We start from the raw sequence: 21,023 nt of genomic DNA, 5'->3' as shown, positions 1-21,023 counted from the left end.
AGGATAGTTCTGTGTGTGCTTGCCCTTGCTGCTCTGTCCTGCTCTGATTGACCTCTGCTGGTTCCATCCTTGCCTCCTTTCCTAGCTCCTTTCGCTTTTTTGTCCTCTCTCTCAGCTGCTGTCGTTCTGTTTGTGTTCTGTCTCTGTCTAGGAACACCCTCTTGTACCCTCCCGACCATTTCAACCGTAGTTTCTCTTGGAGGATCCTGTTCCCTACTGTTTCTGTACTGAGAATCAGCTTGATCGGTCGTTTTCTCCCCTTGAAGTACCCCCCTATTCTCTGAAAATTTACAATCTCGTCCATGTCTTCTTCACCTATTTCCGTGATGATGTTCTCAATCTCCTTTCTTTCTACCTGCGTTATCATGTCCCCCCTATCTCTCCTGTTCTCCAGTGTCGTCAGGTTGATTTCCCTTAACCTCTCCTCGTAGGACATACCTCTTAGCTCTGGGACTAGTCTTGTTGCAAACCTTTGCACTTTCTCTAGTTTCTTCACGTGCTTGGGCTAGGTGTGGGTTCCAAACTGGTGCCGCATACTCCAATATGGGCCTAACATACACGGTGTACAGGGTCCTGAATGATTCCTTATTAAGATGTCGGAATGCTGTTCTGAGGTTTGCTAGGCGCCCATATGCTGCAGCAGTTATTTGGTTGATGTGCGCTTCAGGAGATGTGCCTTGTGTTATACTCACCCCAAGATCTTTTTCCTTGAGTGAGGTTTGTAGTCTCTGACCCCCTAGACTGTACTCCGTCTGCGGCCTTCTTTGCCCTTCCCCAATCTTCATGACTTTGCACTTGGTGGGATTGAACTCCAGGAGCCAATTGCTGGACCAGGTCTGCAGCCTGTCCAGATCCCTTTGTAGTTCTGCCTGGTCTTCGATCGAGTGAATTCTTCTCATCAACTTCACGTCATCTGCAAACAGGGACACCTCAGAGTCTATTCCTTCCGTCATGTCGTTCACAAATACCAGAAACAGCACTGGTCCTAGGACTGACCCCTGCGGGACCCCGCTGGTCACAGGTGCCCACTCTGACACCTCGCCACGTACCATGACTCGCTGCTGTCTTCCTGACAAGTATTCCCTGATCCATTGTAGTGCCTTCCCTGTTATCCCTGCTTGGTCCTCCAGTTTTTGCACCAATCTCTTGTGTGGAACTGTGTCAAACGCCTTCTTGCAGTGTGTGTGTGTGTGTGTGTGTGTGTGTGTGTGTGTGTGTGTGTGTGTGTGTGTGTGTGTGTGTGTGTGTGTGTGTGTGTGTGTGTTCGGGTGTGTTTTATAAATCTATGTGTGGATCCTGCTTCTATACTTCATATATTCCACTTTTTTATCACTCTGAGGCTGAAGAATTATTTCTAACATATATGTGACTCATCTGTGTCTTTAACTTCCAGCTGTGCCTCGTATACTTGTTTCTCGCCTCTCCAACAGCCTATCCTTGTCCACCTAATCAATTGCTCTCAGTATTTTGTATGTTGATTTTATGTTTAATTATTTCTTTTGTTCGCTAATAAAATCCGGTTTAGATCCTTACCATTTGCTCTGGAACTATTCTTCTGCGAAACGTCTGCAGTCGAGCTTCCTGAAAACAAATCCTACAACTGGCAGTCACAAGTTTGCTACAGTGGTACTCACCTAGTTGTACTTACCAAGTTGTGGTTGCAGGGGTCGATTCACAGCCCCTTGCCCCGCCTCTTCACTGGTCGCTACTAAGTCACTCTCGCTGCTCCATGAGCTTGATCATACCTCTTCTTAAATCTATGTATGGATCCTGCCTCCACTACATCACTTCCCAGACTATTCCATTTTCTGATAACCCTGTGACTGAAAAAATACTTCCTAACATCCCTGTGATTCATCTGAGTCTTCAGCTTCCAGTTGTTGCTGTGTCCCGTCTCTGGAATATCCTGTATCTGTCCACCTTGTTGATTCCTCTCAGTATTTTATGTCGTTATCATGTCCCCTCCTCTCTCTCCTGTCCTCCAGTGTCGTCAGGTCGATGTCCTTAATCTCTAGTCGTAGGACAGGCCCCTTAGCTCAGGGACTAGTCTTGTTGCAAACCTTTGCACTGAGGAGATGTGCCCGGTGTTATACTCACCCCAAGATCCATTTCCTTGAGTGAGGTTTGCAGTCTCTGGCCCCCTAGACTGTACTTCGTCCGCTGTCTTCTCTGTCCTTCCCAAGCCTCCATGACTTTGCACTTGGTGGGGTTGAACTCCAGAAGCCAGTTTCTGGACCAGGCTTGCAGCTGTCCAGATCCCTTTGTAGTTCTGCCTGGTCCTCGTTCGACTGAATTCCTCTCATTAACTTCATGTCATTTGCAAAAAGGGACAATTCTGAGTCTATTCCATCTTTCATGCCGTTCACATATACCAGAAATAGCACCGGTCCTAGGACTGACCCCTGTGGAACCTCGCTCGTCACAGGCGCCCACTCTGACATCTCGTCACGTACAATGACTTGCTGATGTCTTCCCGACAGGCATTCCCTGATCCATTGCAGTGCCTTCCCTGTTATACCTGTCTGGTCCTCCAGCTTTTGCATTAAACTCTTGTATGGAACTGTGTCAAAAGCCCTTTTACAGTCCAAGGAAAGGGAATCTACCCACCGCAATCTCTCTCTTGTCTTACCTCTGTCAACCTGTCATCGAGCTCCAGTAGGTTTGTGACACATGATTTCCAGTCCCTGAAACCGTCCTGGTTGTCGTCGATATGCTCATTCCTTTCTAGGTGCTCCACCACTCTTCTCCTGATAATCTTCTTCATGACTTTGCATAGTATACATGTCAGTGACACAGGTCTGTAGTTTAATGCTTCGTGTCTGTCTCCCTTTTTAAAAATTGGGATTACATTTGCTGTCTTCCATACCTCAGGCAGTAGCACTGTTCCGATAGATGTGTTGAAGATTGTTGTTAGTGGTAAACGTAGCGCCTGTGCTCCCTCTCTCAGGACCCATGTTATCCGGCCGCATCACCTTTGATGTAAATAGCTCACTTAGCAGCCTCTTCACTTCTTCTTCGGTTGTATGTATTGTGTCCAACACTTGATGGTGTACCCCACCTCTCCATCTTTCTGGAGTCCTTTCTGTCGCCTCTGTGAACTCTTCTTTGAATTTTATGTTGAGCTCCTCACATACTTCTCAGTCGTTTCTTGTGATCTTCCCTCCTTTCTTCCAGCCTGATTCTTCAGCCTGATTACCTGGTCCTTGAAAGTTGTTTTCCTCCTAATGTGGCTCCTAATGTGGCTGTACAACAGCTTCGGGTCAAATCTGGCTTTCACTGCTATATCAGTTTTGTATTGTCGCTGGGCCTGTGAATGGCTCATTTGTTTGTAATTTGTTCATGATTGTAACCATGTATAGAGGTGTAGATGGTTCATTACCATTGTAAATTGGTCATAATTGTGACCAGATCTACCTGGAGTTCAGTACCTTCGTAACTTGTTCAGCTTTCAAAATTTTGGGGTCCAGTCCCTGGACCCTTTATGTACCTCTGTAATCTTTTTCCTACCGCCCACAGGATGGGTATGGAGTGCATAATAAAGATATTAAACTAACTAAACTAACGTTGGGCCTCCCTTCTTACCTGTGCATATTTTAGATGGGGTTGTAAGAGAAGTGAATGCGAGGGTCTTGGCAAGACGTGTGGAGTTAAAGATAAAGAATCAAACACAAAGTGAGAGTTGTCACAGTTGCTCTTTGCTGATGACACTGTACTTTTGGGAAATTCCGAAGAGAAGTTGCAGAGGTTGGTGAATGAATTTGGTAGGGTATGTAAAAGAAGAAAATTTTAAAGTGAATATAGGAAAGAATAAGGTGATGAGGATAACAAAAAGATTAGGTGACGAAAGACTGGGTATCACATTGGAGGGAGAAAGTATGGAGGAGGTGAATGTGTTCAGATATTTAGGAGTGGACATATCAGCAGATAGGTTTATGAAGGATGAGGCGAATCACAGAATTGATGAAGGGAAAAGGGTGAGTGGTGCACTTACGACTCTGTGGAGACAAAGAACTGTGTCTGTGGAAGCAAAAAGGGGAATGTATGAGAGTATAGTTATACCAACACTCCTATATGGGTGTGAAGCATGGGTGATAAATGCTGCAACGAGGAGAAGACTGGAGGCAGTGGAGATGTCATGTCTGAGGGCAATGTGTGGTGTGAATATAATGCAGAGAATTCGTAGTTTGGGAATTAGGAAAAGGTGCGGGATTACTAAACTATTATCCAGAGGGCTGAGGAGGGGTTGTTGAGGTTGTTCGGACATGTAGAGAGAATGGAACAAGACAGAATGACTTCGAGAGTGTATAAATCTGTAGTGGAGGGAAGGCGGGGTAGGGGTCGGCCTGGGAAAGGTTGGAGGGAGGAGGTAAAGGAGGTTTTGTGTGCGAGGGGATTGAACTTCCAGCAAGCATGCGTGAGCGTATTTGATAAGAGTGAAGGGAGACAAATGGTTTTTAATACTTGACGTGCTGTTGGAGTGTGAGTAAAGTAACATTTATGAAGGGATTCAGGGAAACCGGCAGGCCGGACTTGAGTCCTGGAGATGGGAAGTACAGTGGCTGCACTCTGAAGGAGAGGTGTTAATGTTGCAGTTTTATAACTGTAGTGTAAAGCACCCCTCTGGCAAGACAGTGATAGAGTGAATGATTCTGAAAATTTTTCTTTTTGGGGCCACCCTGCCTTGGTGGGAATCGGCCGATGTGTTAATAAAAAAAATAGAATAACTTCTTCCATTCCCTAGCACACTTAGTTTTGGCCTCTCTACACCTTTGGGTGAACCAAGGGTTCGTCCTGGCCTTCTTGTTATTTTTGTTGTCCTTGGCTACAAACCTCTCCTCAGCTTCCTTGCACATTGTTATCGCATATTCCATCTTTTCATTTACTGACTTCCCTGCAGGTTCTCTGTCCCACTGAACCCCGTGCAGGAAATTCTTCATGCCTGTGTGTGTAATCCCCTCTCTTGTAGTTTGGCTTCATTCGTCCTGCATTTCCTGCTTCCCTCTCCACATGTAACTCTACTGTATATTCGAAGCTCAGACCACGTGGTAGCTGGCCCCGGGGGGTATGTATGTATGTATGTATGTGTATGTGTGTGTGTGTAACTTCCTGACCATTTTAAGACTGAAGAAATATTTTCTGAAATCCCACCTGTGCCCACCCTATTAGTGTTTTGTACGTTAACATTTCACACTTTGTCCTTATTTCCTCTAATGTCACCAGGTCTGGCTCCCTTACTCTCTTCTCACAGCACATACTCCTTATCTCAGGGACTGGTTTAGTTGCAAATCTCATAACTTTGCACTTGTTAGGCTTAGATTCTAGTAGTCCTTTATCAGACCAGAGCTGTAGCTGTCTAGGTCCATTGTGTAGTCTTTCCTGGTCCTCACCTGTTTGTATTTTACTCATTAGTTTCACAACATGTACGAACAAGGATAATTCTGACTCTGTTCCTTACGAAATGTCATTCACGTATACAAGAAATAGTACCGGTCCTAATACTGATCCAAGTTAATGGAAGTCAACTCTTTACACAAGCCTATTCCGACACTTCTAGGACAGATTTCGTTGATAAGTCAGCCTTGATCCACTGTCATTCTTGCTTGCTCCTTTAACTTTTATCTCGGTTCTTGTACGGTACTGTGTCAAAAACCTGTTTGTAGTTGAAAAGAATGCAATGTACCCATCCTTCTCTCTTATGCCTCATTCTAAGTTGTCACTGAATTCCAAAAGGATTGAAAAACAGGATTTACCATCTCTAAGGCTGTGCTGGTTGTTGCTTATGAACCCACTCCTTTCTAGCTACTGAGCCACTCTTCTGATATTTTTCTCCATAACCTTGCATACTATGCGTGTCAGCAACACCAGCATGTAGTTCACGAGTCATGAAATCGCAATAACACGACTGCAAAAACCACGATAAGGGTGGGCTTAGAACTCACGGCAAGTGAGTCGTTCAACTTCTGCGCCAGTGGCTTATGCACTGGCCAGAAATTTTAGGGCTCACTTGCCATGAGTTCTAATCCCACCCATATCACGGTATACAGTTTATCGCTACCTATCTGTGCGCTATCTTAATTAACGGGACTACATTTGCTGTCTCCCACACCTCTAGGAGCTGTCCTGTGTAACTGTCTTGTTGAAGACTGTGGCTAGTGGCTCACACAATGTTTTCATGGCCTCTCAGGACCCACTGAGAGATATCAGGTAGTCCTGTTGCTTTTGAGGTATCATGCTCGCGCAATAGTTTCCTCACGTCTTCTCTTGTTGTATGTATTGTATCCAGGACTCGCTGGCACACTCTACCTCTTTGGCTCTCTGATATCATCCCTATATCTTCTGAGAAAATTTCTTTAATTTCTTGCTAACCTCCTTACAGACTTCCTGCTCAGTCCTCGTGAGTTCTTCTCCTTCCTTCCGTTACTGTTGTCTTGCTATTGATGTGACTGTGTAGCAACTTCGGCTCGGATTAGGCTTTTGACTCGGTCTCATTATCAAACTGTCGTTGAGCCTTTCTTCTTACCTCTTCATATTTGTTGCTGTTTCTTCTTCTCATTTTCCTCTTTTCCTCTAATTTTTGCCTTTTATAGTCTTCTGCTCTGGCACCTTCATCATTTACTTTTCTGCACCTGAGTGATTCATGGGCTCATTCTGTTCTTTCCATTGAGTGTGTGTGAGTGTACTCACTGTTTGTGTTGTGGCTGCAGGATTCGAGTCACAGCTTCTGGCTCCGCTTTTCTGCAGGCTTCTACTGGTTTTACTCTCTTCTAGCTGCGTGAGTCCTGGCATACCTATTCCTAAAACTATGTATAGATTCTGCCTCTAGCACTTAGCTATCTAGGTCCTTCCACTTCCTGAACACTCTAAAGCTAAGCAAGTATTTCCTAACATTCCTGAGACCCGCCTCTCAAATAGACTCTCTTTCAACCCTGTCAACTTATCTGAGTATTTTATACGTTGTAACCATATCATCTCTGGTCTGTCCTCTAGTGTCGTCAGGTTTAGCTTCTCTAGTGTATCCTCTTACCTCTTGTGTTTGTGTTCGTGAGTAAATGAGTGAAGGTACCTGAGTGTATGATGTATAGCACCACACGGGCTCTCATTATGGGCTACGTAACTAATTACATCAAGCTGTGGTCTATACAATCTACATTATTTTACAGTTACTGCCATAAGCAAAAACAAGAACAACAACGAGCTATTTCCCCTTCTTTTACCATTCCTGACAAGCAGCTTCTACCCTTCCCCACCACTCATTTATACTATCACCACCATCACCACCGCAAGCACTACCATCTACCACCAACTCCTCATACCAACACCACCACTACCATCCATCAACTCCCGTTAATATTACCACTGCTAGCCACCACCCCCAACATCACCATTTCAACCACCACCATTACCACAACTTGTCACCAGCACCACCAACAACATCCACCCACCACCTCCAATTAACACTACCTAGCAATCGCACCTGCTGCCCACAGAACAGGAGCTGTGGGTGTGGTGGGTGGGCGAGGGCGGCGCAGCTGGAGCACGACCTGGCAGAACTAACACTAACCCATCAGAACCTACTGGTAGGACTACACCTCCAGGTCGACTCTCTCAAACAGAAGAATAGAGGTAAGATGGGAGGGGAGGGGAAGGGAGGGGGTAAGGGAGAGGGGTAAGGGTGGGGAAGGTAGTCGTAGGCACTGGGACGGTAGGGGAAGGTAGTCGTAGGCACTGGGACGGTAGGGGAAGGTAGTCGTAGGCACTGGGACGGTAGGAGAAGGTAGTCGTAGGCACTGGGACGGTAGGGGAAGGTAGTCGTAGGCACTGGGGCGGTAGGGGAAGGTAGTCGTAGGCACTGGGACGGTAGGGGAAGGTAGTCGTAGGCACTGGGACGGTAGGGGAAGATAGTCGTAGGCACTGGGACGGTAGGGGAAGGTAGTCGTAGGCACTGGGACGGTAGGGGAAGGTAGTCGTAGGCACTGGGACGGTAGGGGAAGGTAGTCGTAGGCACTGGGACGGTAGGGGAAGGTAGTCGTAGGCACTGGGACGGTAGGGGAAGGTAGTCGTAGGCACTGGGACGGTAGGGGAAGACAGTCGTAGGCACTGGGACGGTAGGGGAAGGTAGTCGTAGGCACTGGGACGGTAGGGGAAGGTAGTCGTAGGCACTGGGACGGTAGGGGAAGGTAGTCGTAGGCACTGGGACGGTAGGGGAAGGTAGTCGTAGGCACTGGGACGGTAGGGGAAGGTAGTCGTAGGCACTGGGACGGTAGGGGAAGGTAGTCGTAGGCACTGGGACGGTAGGGGAAGGCAGTCGTAGGCACTAGGACGGTAGGGGAAGGTAGTCGTAGACACTGGGACGGTAGGGGAAGGTAGTCGTAGGCACTGGGACGGTAGGGGAAGGTAGTCGTAGGCACTGGGACGGTAGGGGAAGGTAGTCGTAGGCACTGGGACGGTAGGGGAAGATAGTCGTAGGCACTGGGACGGTAGGGGAAGAGGGAAGGAAGTGAAGATGATGGTAAATATAGTTAAGTAATCTTTCACATTTGGTATGATAGTGAAGATGGTGGTAAATATTATTAAGTAACCTTTCACATCTGCTATGATAATGATAATGATCATTTTTATTTCTTTAAAGCATTAAACAGTGGGTAGAGAATTAAGATAATTGGCACACTTTATAGAAAGACTAATTATGTTGAATAATAACGGCTGCCTTACCTGGAGTATACCTGGAGTATACCTGGAGTATACCTGGGGTATACCTGGAGTATACCTGGAGTATACCTGGAGAGGGTTTCCGGGGGTCATTGCCCCCGCGGCCCGGTCTGTGACCAGACCTCGCGGTGGATCAGGGCCTGATCAACCAGATTGTTACTGCTGGCCTTGAAATTAATAATGAATGATTATCTAATTAGGTTAATTCAATAGAGTGTTTCAGTTTTCAGTCTCTGATATTTTATTCAGTAATTTGGTTTATAACATTATGTGATTCCTGGGGGAAATTTTTATGTTAAACTCAACGTAATTAAGTCACTTTTAATTGACTCTTGAGAGTGTAACATAATTAAGTGAATTATCCTGAATATCATTGTGCAGAACACTAACAGTTTACTTGGTCAAATGATGGTTTGTCATGGTAACATTTTTAATTATTCAAAAAAATCATCACAACAATCACGGGCACAAAAATATTTACCTAAAGATAAATACCAGAATACCTGTATACCAACTTTATTTATAGTAATAAATACCAGAATACTTGTACACCAACTTTATTTATAGTAATAAATACCAGAATACCTGTACACCAACTTTATTTATAGTAATAAATACCAGAATACCTGTACACCAACTTTATTTATAGTAATAAATACCAGAATACCTGTACACCAACTTTATTTATAGTAATAAATACCAGAATACCTGTATACCAACTTTATTTATAGTAATAAATACCAGAATACCTGTACACCAACTTTATTTATAGTAATAAATACCAGAATACCTGTACACCATCTTTATTTATAGTAATAAATACCAGAATACCTGTACACCAACTTTATTTATAGTAATAAATACCAGAATACCTGTATACCAACTTTATTTATAGTAATAAATACCAGAATACCTGTACACCAACTTTATTTATAGTAATAAATACCAGAATACCTGTACACCATCTTTATTTATAGTAATAAATACCAGAATACCTGTACACCAACTTTATTTATAGTAATAAATACCAGAATACCTGTATACCAACTTTATTTATAGTAATAAATACCAGAATACCTGTACACCAACTTTATTTATAGTAATAAATACCAGAATACCTGTACACCATCTTTATTTATAGTAATAAATACCAGAATACCTGTACACCAACTTTATTAATAGTAATAAATACCAGAATACCTGTACACCAACTTTATTTATAGTAATAAATACCAGAATACCTGTATACCAACTTTATTTATAGTAATAAATACCAGAATACCTGTATACCAACTTTATTTATAGTAATAAATACCAGAATACCTGTACACCAACTTTATTTATAGTAATAAATACCAGAATACCTGTATACCCACTTTATTTATAGTAATAAATACCAGAATACCTGTACACCAACTTTATTTATAGTAATAAATACCAGAATACCTGTACACCAACTTTATTTATAGTAATAAATACCAGAATACCTGTACACCAACTTTATTTATAGTAATAAATACCAGAATACCTGTATACCAACTTTATTTATAGTAATATGTACCAGAATACTTGTATACCAACTTTATTTATAGTAATAAATACCAGAATACTTGTATACCAACTTTATTTATAGTAATAAATACCAGAATACTTGTATACCAACTTTATTTATAGTAATAAATACCAGAATACCTGTACACCAACTTTATTTATAGTAATAAATACCAGAATACCTGTACACCAACTTTATTTAGTACAAAAGTTGCGCACTTGTTTCTTAAGTTTACATCATCAGATTCTGTCATCGTCGTCAGAGACAAAACTATAAAATATGAAATTAAATGACTGATTTACAGGTACAATAAATGAAGTTAAATTGACAATGATAAAACTAAGTTAGTGGAATATCATAACGTGACTTTGTAAACATTAACAATAATGACGATAAATGTAGGACCTCAGAAATAAGGGCCAAGTGACAGAATTATGAAAGGCTTGCATAATCAACGTTGTGGTGACAAATCCGTCACCATCATCATGATTCATTACTGGACTGTGACTTAACGTCATACAATATACGGAACTTAAGTTCTGTAGAATGGTTTAAGTCCTACCTGAGCAACAGGAAACAAATTGTCAAGATCAACAACACAGAATCAGAACCCTTGCCAATAACATGTGAGATTCCCCAAGGTAGTATTCTGGGTTCTTTACTCTTCCTATGTGAGTGACATGCCTATCAGTGTCAAATATAAGCTACTACTGTACGCAGATGATAGTACTCTGTTAGTATCAGGTAGAGACCCACAAAACATTGCTAATGTACTATCACTAGAACTAGAGTCCTGTAGCAAGTGGTTGGTAGACAACAAATTATCACTACACCTCCGGAAAACGGAAGCCATACTCTTCGGCACGAAACATAAATTGTATTAGGGAACCTATTATTACAGTGAATTCGGTGAAATATCTGGGAATCCCCTTTGACCCAAGCATGTCAGGAAAACCAATAGGGAACAATGTTGTAAAGAAAGTGAATGCCAGACTCGCAGAACCCTATATCCAACTCTCATACATTGAATTATAGACAACTCTTGCTCTTCATGGTACTCTGCCTTAACAGAAAAACTGAAAGATAAGCTACAAATCACCCTGAACAAAGTGGTGAGATTCATTCTGGACCTGAGTCCAAGAGAGCATATAAGCCAGGATGAATTACAACTGATATGTTGAATGTTGAAGACGAAATTTGTTAAGGCTGGGAACCAAAACAATTATAGAACTAGGTGAAGGAAGAACAACTTTGCAGTACCTAGAGTAAGTGGTCAAGCATCAAATACTTTTTTCTGTACTACATTAAAAGAGTGGAATAGACTGCCTGAACATGTCAAAACCTGTCATAGCATGAGCCAATTCAAGATAGGGACCAAGGGACACTACTATGGGAGGAAATTGTTAAGGCCACAAGGCACGATAATGTAGTAATTCTAGGAGACTTTAACTTTAGTCATGTTGATTGGAATTTCTTGACTGGGAATTTAGAATCGTACGACTTCTTAGAAGTATTTCAGGATTGTTTTTTGAAGCAGTTTGTGACAGAACCTACAAGGGGAAATAACCTGCTTGACTTAGTTATGGCAAACAATGAATCCCTTGTTAATAATTTAGAAATTACAGAGGAACTGGGTGCTAGCGACCACAAATCAATTACATTTAGCATTGAATGGAAGTACGATAGTAGCGATAACTCAGTAACAGTCCCAGATTTTCGCTTAGCAGATTACGATGGGCTTAGAGAACACTTATCATCTGTTGACTGGGGTAACGAAGAGAGCTATCAATATGACAGTTTTCTGAACACTATACATGCTGCTCAAAGAGCGTTTATCCCATATAAAGAAATTAGATCAAATAGAAATGACCCAAAATGGATGAATAATAGGCTCAAATATCTACTAGGGCATAAGAAAGGAATTTATAGGCGTATCAAAAGAGGTGAGGGTCATCTTATGAATCAGTATATTGACATTAAGAGGGACATTAAAAAGGGGATAAGAAAAGCTAAAAGGGACTATGAAATTAAAGTTGCCAGGGATTCTAAAACTAACCCAAAAAGTTTTTTCCAGGTCTATAGAACAAAAGTTAGAGATAAGATAGGTCCCCTTAAAAATAACTATGGGCACCTTACTGACAATGAGAATGAAATGTGCTTGATTTTAAATAATTATTTTCTCTCAGTTTTTACACAGGAAGACACTAACAATATTCCAGTAATTAATTTTTACAGTGGGCTAGAAGAAAATAAATTATGTAACATCACAGTCACTAGTGAGATGGTTGTGAGGCAGATAGACAGACTGAAGCAAAATAAGTCGCCGGGTCCTGATGAGGTTTTTTCAAGGGTTCTTAAGGAATGCAAAATGGAACTCTGTGAACCATTAACTAATATTTTTAATTTATCTCTTCAAACAGGTGTAGTGTCTGATATGTGGAAGATGGCTAATGTAACTCCTATTTTTAAAACAGGGGACAAGTCGTTACCGTCAAATTACCGCCCAATAAGCCTGACCTCAATTGTAGGCAAATTACTAGAGTCAATTATAGCTGAGATTATAAGAAGCCATCTCGATAAGCATAGCTTGATTAATGATACTCAGCATGGATTCACAAGAGGCCGGTCTTGTCTAACTAATTTATTAACTTTCTTCAGTAAAGCTTTTGAGGCTGTTGACCACAATAAAGAATTTGATATTATTTACTTAGATTTTAGTAAGGCTTTTGATAGAGTTCCGCACCATAGACTGTTAAAGAAAGTGGCAGCTCATGGCATTGGGGGAAAAGTGCTCTCGTGGATCGAGTCATGGCTCACTGACAGGAAGCAGAGAGTGTCCATAAATGGGGTTAAGTCCGAGTGGGGATCTGTGACAAGTGGCGTTCCACAGGGATCAGTCTTGGGCCCGTTGTTGTTTATAATATATATCAATGATCTTGATGAGGGAATTACTAGTGATATGAGCAAATTCGCCGATGACACAAAGATAGGTAGGATAATTGATTCAAACGTAGATGTTAGGGAACTTCAGGAGGATTTAAACAAACTCTATTCTTGGTCAGAAAAGTGGCAGATGCAGTTCAATGTAGATAAATGCAAGGTTCTGAAGCTTGGGAGTGCCCATAACCCTAGTACTTATAAATTATATGATGTAGAACTTAGCCATACAGATTGCGAAAAGGACTTGGGGGTTATGGTGAGCAGCAACCTTAAACCAAGACAGCAATGCCTAAGCGTACGTAATAAGGCAAATAGATTACTGGGATTTATATCAAGAAGTGTAAGCAACAGAAGTCCAGAGGTCATACTGCAGCTTTATACATCATTAGTAAGGCCTCACCTTGATTATGCAGCTCAGTTCTGGTCTCCGTATTACAAAATGGACATAAATTCGTTAGAAAACATTCAGCGTAGGATGACTAAATTAATACATAGCATCAGAAATCTTCCTTATGAAGAAAGATTGAAGACTCTTAAGTTACATTCACTTGTTAGACGAAGAATGAGGGGAGACCTGATCGAAGTGTATAAGTGGAAGATAGGTATTAATAAAGGGGATATTAATAAGGTCTTGAGGATGTCTCTCCAAGAGAGAACGCGCAGTAATGGATTTAAATTAGATAAGTTTAGATTTAGAAAGGACATAGGAAAGTATTGGTTTGGAAATAGGGTAGTTGATGAGTGGAACAGTCTACCTAGTTGGGTTATTGAGGCTGGGACTTTGGGTAGTTTCAAATCTAGGTTGGATAAGTACATGAGTGGGAGGGGTTGGATTTGAGTGGGACTTTCACATCAGAGCTTATTTCTTGGGTGGCATTGAAAATTGGGTTGGGCAAATGTTTTGTTAGTGGGATGAATTGTAAAGGACCTGCCTAGTATGGGCCAGCAGGCCTGCTGCAGTGTTCCTCCTTTCTTATGTTCTTATGTTCTAAGAAAGTTCATATGTACCTTATGGATAAGGCTACAGAAAGGGAGGAGAGTGATTTTATAATCTGATCCTATCTGCAGTCAGAATGATAACAAATTCCTTCTACAGGCAGCATACTCCACCAATATTTACAAGTCTAAACTTGCTCATTGTACAAACATCCATACTTATTATTGTGCCTACTACGTACATAGAACAATAAACTCGGATATAAATCCTCCCCTCAAACTTCTCCTTCCAACCTCAACAGAACACATGACCATAACACAAGGCACAGATCACTCTTTGATGTTCCTCGTGTCCATCTCACACTATGTAAAAACTCAATGCACATAAAAGGCCCAAAAATCTGGAATTCATTACCTGTGAATATAAAAGAAACATTGTCTGTTTATCAATTCAAGACTTTTTAAAAACCACTTGCTCACCCACAGCTAAATAAATATTAAATAACTGTATTTCATAAAAGTGTAACCTGTGACCCAATCAAATTATTTTTTAATTACATTACCTAATAGAATAATCCATTCTCTTGAATGCGCAGTAACTTATCTAATGACCATATAACCTGTTTCTGCACTACAAATAGTATATTGATAATTTTGTTTTATTATACATTGTTATGCTACGAATTTGTACAATTATAATGCCTCTTAATTGAACGGTTCAAATTTCATTGTTTAAAATACTCATTTGTACTTCATGTTGTATTTTGTTTACTCTAATTTTTACCACTGAATATATCATTGCTTAGTTAATCTTAAGTTAATTTTAAGCCTGTCCATAATGCTCTGCATACAAGGACCTTTGGCACGTACACCCAACTATAATTCCTTGTGCAACTATGTATCATGTTCAAATAAAGTACAAATGAATTTTACTTCTCTAGTATATCTTCTTTTATTGTAACTGTTTTTACATAGGTAAGATACTTACTTGGTCTGACTTTTTTTGGGTTATCCTAGGTTCTCTACACATATGCTGCTATGTATGACATTTATGTAACTGTATTTGTGTATGACTAAATAAACTCACTGATGTTTCCACCCGTACGGGGGAATGGCCCCAGACCTCAATGTGTGAGCTGAGTGCGCTAGCAATCGAGTAGAAATCAGTCATGATTATAACCTGGTGCTTTCTGTAATGTATGTCAATAATATCACATTTTCTGTACCAAATGTAAATAATTCTTTATAAAAATAAAGTTACTTTACAGTCCTGATGATTCACAGGTGTTGTGGAAAATATTTGAATTTTCCGAAGCTATAGTGCCTAATAGGTGTTTAATGTGTCGATATGGGTCAAAAATGTATTTGAAAATGGAATAGAACCAAGAGTTTCCTCTGCGCCTGCGCGGATGTGCGGGGGAAGAGGTCGACTTCGGGCATGGGGCGGGGGAGTGTTTTGAATGTAGTGAAGAGGCTGTGAAAACATGGGACCAGGAAATTGGCGTTCACGGCGGCCTAAGGATTAATATAGGCCTCACTTCATAATAGGAAGTGTCGTAACTGTTCCTGGTGAAGAGTGAGGGAACGTGATTTATGGGACCACCGTAATAAAGTGGTAAAATGAGTGAATAATGGTAGGACCGGTGGTGACTGGCGCGTCGCCATGGAGTGTGTCCTGTGTTAAAATATCCGTGGTTTAATCACCACTCATCGGTCTCAGATCTTAATTGAGCGGCCTCCAATGTGTATAATAATTAGGAGACATTAAACCGTATGGTGGGCTAAGAAATAATCAGTGATAATAACACCAAGTTAAGAGAATGTGTGAAATGAAATGAGTCGCCGTTCTCAGTGAGCATCTGCTTATCTCGTGTTCCTGTCTCGAGGATAGTGAAGTTTTTATGGAGTTACGACTTTTAAACCGGGACAAACCAACGGATACCTCGTCCTGCTGGAATAAGAACCGTGTCGGTGTAACAGGGCATCGAAATGAGATGGTGAATGGAGGAAATAAGGAGCATCAGTCACCCACAGTTAAGTAACCTTTCTAGTTATAGCAGACTGATACTGGCCAGTTAGGTATGTTGTAATTGGATAGGTTATGGGTGATCCAGCTACATCAAGTGACCACCAGAGAATATCTGGTAAGTGGTGGGATTATGTACAAGTGTTTTTCCTTGATGGATATATCCATGTGTAACCCCCCCTCCTTCATTCAGTTAAACTAATATAATCTATACAGTCCACAATTAATTAGTAGCGCCGTACTTGTGGGTGCTATCCAATTTATACTGGTCTCGGATTTGTTTATTTATTTATTTATTTATTTATTTATTTAGAAATTTAGCATACATACAGAGGTACAAAAAAATACAGGTAAGAGCAGCAATGCCAAAGCCACTTATATGCATAGCATTACGGGCTGGCTTAAAATTAACTTAAGATTAACTAAGCAATGATGAAATCAGTGATAAGACATTATTGTAAACAGATAACTATAAAATACAAATGAGTATTACAAAGACAAGTCATATGGTTGCATGCATTGCTGTTCATTCAGTAGAATGGAGTATTCTGTTAGGTAGTGTATTTAAAAAAAATATCAAAGTTAGGTTTAACATTTGTGTGATATAATTGTGAGTAACATTTAGGATATACAATTTATATGGTTCAGTTATTCAGTATTTATTTGGTTTTGAGTGAGTAAGTGAACTTTGAGAAGAGACTTGAATTTATAAACAGGTAGTGTTTCTTTTATATTTACAGGTAATGAATTCCAGATTTTAGGGACTTTTATGTGCATTGAGTTTTTGCATAGCGTGAGATGGACACGAGGAACATCAAAGAGTGATCTGTGCCTTGTATTATGGTCATGTGTCCTGTTGAGGTTGGCAAGGAGATGTTTGAGGGGAGGGTTAATATCAGAGTTAAGTGTTCTATGTATGCAATAAGTGCAATAATAAGTATGGATGTTTTGTATGGTGAGTAGGTTGAGTGTTTTGAATATTGGTGGAGTGTGTTGCCTGTATTGAGAATTTGTTATCATTCTAACTGCAGCCTTTTGTTGGGTAATTAGTGGTCTGAGATGGTTAGTTGTTGTTGAGCCCCATGCACAAATTCCATAGGTAAGATAGGGGTAAATAAGAGAGTGATAGAGGGCCAGGAGGGCTGACTGTGGAACATAGTACCGTATTTTCGATAGTATGCCTACAGTCTTGGAAATTTTCTTAGAAATTTTTTGTATATGTGTATGAAATTTGAGTCTATTATCGAGGTGGATTCCTAAGAATTTTCCCTCTGTTAGCTTTGTGATAGGTGATCCGTTTATCGTTATGTTAAGAGGTACATCTGTAGCTCTGCCACCAAACTGAATGAAGTAGGTTTTGTCAATGTTTAGTGTAAGTTTGTTAGTCCTCATCCAGGTAGATATTTTCTGTAATTCGGCGGAAAACATTATATACTGAGTCAAAAAAAAGGAGAATTAGTTTGCACTACCTAGCAGAGTTTACTGCCAGAGGGGAATCATAGGCCTGTGTTCCGTGTGAAAAAAAAATAATAATAATTGAACTTTTCGTGTCAGAGGAAAGAAAGTCTCCCTGATAACATTGAGTATACATAGTGTATAGTGTATACTACAGTGGCTCCCTAGTATATTGATGATAAAGGCTAAAGTATCATATGAAAACAGGTGAATTTGTAAATGAAGTGATAAGCCTATAGAGGCAGGTGCCAGAAGTCGCCAGAAACTTACCACAGGTCAGCTGTTTTTAATAATCTTCCTGGCTTGCTAGTGCACTCGCATATAATCTAGTGATACCAGTGAATAGCAGAATACAGTGTTGTAGTAGCAACTAACCAGTATTATAATGGTACTTAGTGGAGTGGAGTGACTTTCATTAGTTTCTTTTTTCTTGAAATACCAGACGTATACTGTGAATTTCATATAACCTGTAGTTACCAGCGGTCGCAATATACACAACGAGAAGCAATTATTACTCCAGAAAAAGCGTCCTTCCTCCAAAATTTGCACCAGTCAACTATAGTGATAATATAGCATTTATTGTGGTGGAGACGGAAAAAAAAAATAGAAAAGCTAGATACAGCGATTGATAAACAAGGGTTGAGGTCGACCGTTCGTCATTGTAGGAGTTGCCAGCAGTCACCGACTCTTCAACACGCAAGTTATACTTTTGTATCAATCAAATCACATATTACTTGGGTAGATAATTTCCAGTAGATCCTTCATGTGTTAGCTCAAATCACCGACCAGTATGGTTTAAATAAGTGACCCACTGATCAGATCAGATCGACTGGTCCGAACCCTCGACTGGTCCGAACCCTTGACTGGTCCGAACCCTGGACTGGTCCGAACCTTGGACTGGTTTCAAACGGTTTCGTTGGACAATAAAGCAGACTGTAAACGGATGGGGTTATAGGCGCCCTTATAAACACAAACATTAAATATATGTCAGGAACGTGCACGGTAAGCTGTCCAATATACAAAAACAGTTAGAAACAGAAATACAAATAGCTAGAGCTTCATTTAAGGAGGTTATTAATAGAATATTCAAGAGGTTGCTAGTAGAATTGCAGTAAATCAACCATTCAAATCATTATGAAGCTGTGTGTAGTCTGTGGTCAGTCAAACAAACGGGCTTCCACATGCATAAATTGTCATTTTTGTGGAAATTGGTGTCACGCCCCTAGTGCAGATATCCAAGAACTAGCTACAAGCAGTATTAAAACAGGGAAGTGTTTTTGGGTATGCCCAAATTAGATAAATCTGTGGACTAAAATCACAAGGGTATTAAAAGAGGTCAACATCAAAGCTGCTTTCATAGAAAACCTGGAAGCTTTCTACAACAGATGGGAACATAAAAAGTCTGGGCTGAATGGTACTGCCCTTGATACTGGCCATGTAGTCAGAAACTGTAAGGCTGGAGATGAAGTCCTGGTAGTCAGTAAATGTGGGGCTGATAGTGCTGTCCTGGGAGACAGTAATGGTGAAGCTGGAGGTGCTGTCCTGGGAGACAGTAATGGTGAAGCTGGAGGTGCTGTCCTGGGAGACAGTAATGGTGAAGCTGGAGATGCTGTCCTGGGAGACAGTAATGGTGAAGCTGGAGATTTTGTCCAGGTAGTCGGGAATTATACGCAGGAAGGAATACATATAAATGACCTCATAGGGAACAGGAGCCATAGTAGGGAAACAAGTGTAGTCAAAGATAAGATAAAACAAATATTGCAAACTAGAAATACCGAAGGAAATAGCAAACAAGAGGACTCCACTAGCAATAGTGAGGATATATTACCAAAAACAACTGGTGGGAGCTCCATTGTTGGTGCTAGGGAGGATAGAAGTAAGACAGGGAAAGATGCACCAACAGGGAATACAGTCACAGAAACCCAAGGCAAACGGAAACCAAGCCTGTGCACATACTATGCACTCGGTATCTGCTGGCATGGGAAATCTGGAAAAACAGATGGGACGTGCAACTATGACCACCCTAGAAAATGCCATGCCCATATGACAACAGGAAAATGCAAACTCCCTTCCTGTAAGCTTTTTCACCCTGAACTGTGTACCTCTTCAGTACAGGAAAGACTGTGCTATAACTTAAATTGCCAGGCATACCATCTAAAGGGGACAAAAAGATACAAAACATCCAGGCCATGGGAAAACCTGGGTAGCCACAGCCACTCAAGAGGGAGAGGTTTTTAGTGCCATAAAGGAAAAAAAACTGGCAGGAAATGGCAGAAATCGTACACCAAATACAGTCATTCCTGGAGTGGAACCACAGTCGATGGCCTCCACTCCAAACCAACAGATACAGATACTAATGCCGGAAAAAAAATCCCCCCCCAGTACCAACAATACCACCAGTCCGATAACATTCTTCTTGGCAAATATACAGGGTCTAAAGCCAGCAACAAACAACAAAATACCTTTCATCCGTGGACTGCTTGCAGAGGCAAAGGCAATGTTCGCGGCTTTCACTGAGACCCACATAAAGGATCACTTGGACAACGAAATATGGATCCCAGGTTACAACCTATACAGATGTGACAGAGTGAACAGGCAAAAGGGGGGGGGGGTTGGCCTGTACATTGCAGAGTCATTTGTTTGCACAGAACTGCTAAATGCCTCAAATGATGTAGTGGAAGTTTTAGCAGTAAAGGTCGAGAACCAAAACCTAGTCATTGTGGTAGTCTACAAGCCTCCGGATGCAACATCCCAGCAATTCCAGGAACAGCTGTTAAAAATTGACCACTGTCTGGAAAATCTTCCAGCTCCTGCACCCAACATCTTGCTCCTGGGGGATTTCAACTTAAGGCACCTAAAATGGAGGAATATAGCAAATAATATTGTTGTAGTAATAACACCAGGAGGCAGCTCTGATGAAAACTCACACTCACGCGAGCTTTTAAATCTCTGCACAAAATTCAATTTAAACCAGCAAATAATAGAGCCTACTAGACTGGAGAGTACACTAGACCTCATCTTCACTAACAATGATGATCTGATAAGAAATGTCACCATATCAAAAACAATATACTCAGATCACAACATAATTGAGGTTCAGACATGTATGCGCGGAGCCCCAGACCGACATAATGAGATTAGTCACGAGGGAGCATTCACCAAATTCAACTTCAATAACAAAAACATAAAGTGGGACCAAGTAAACCAAGTCCTAACCAATATAAGCTGGGAAGATATACTAAGCAACACAGACCCCAACTTATGCCTAGAACAGATTAACTCGGTGGCACTCGATGTATGCACAAGGCTTATTCCTCTAAGAAAAAGGAGGAGTAGATGTAAAATAGAAAGAGACAGGCGCTCCCTTTACAGGCGACGAAAAAGAATAACAGAGCGGCTAAAAGG

The 21,023-nt window shown here is 41.1% G+C and overlaps 1 protein-coding gene across 3 annotated transcripts in view; it reads left to right on the top strand.

The window, feature by feature from the left end:
* LOC128693799 (putative mediator of RNA polymerase II transcription subunit 12) overlaps positions 1–21,023 on the top strand; it is a 369,550-nt gene that overhangs the window by 133,860 nt on the left and 214,667 nt on the right. For all 3 annotated transcript variants that reach the window (XM_070091239.1, XM_070091237.1, XM_070091238.1), the window contains exon 3: positions 7,488–7,623. In XM_070091239.1, coding sequence (XP_069947340.1) covers positions 7,488–7,623 — 136 coding nt within the window. The remainder of the gene's footprint in view (positions 1–7,487; positions 7,624–21,023) is intronic.

The sequence above is a fragment of the Cherax quadricarinatus genome, chromosome 34, assembly GCF_038502225.1.
Source record: "Cherax quadricarinatus isolate ZL_2023a chromosome 34, ASM3850222v1, whole genome shotgun sequence".
Taxonomy (NCBI): Eukaryota; Metazoa; Arthropoda; class Malacostraca; order Decapoda; family Parastacidae; genus Cherax; species Cherax quadricarinatus.
Note: the sequence above shows the minus strand (reverse complement) of the source record. Positions and strands in the feature narration are given on the sequence as shown.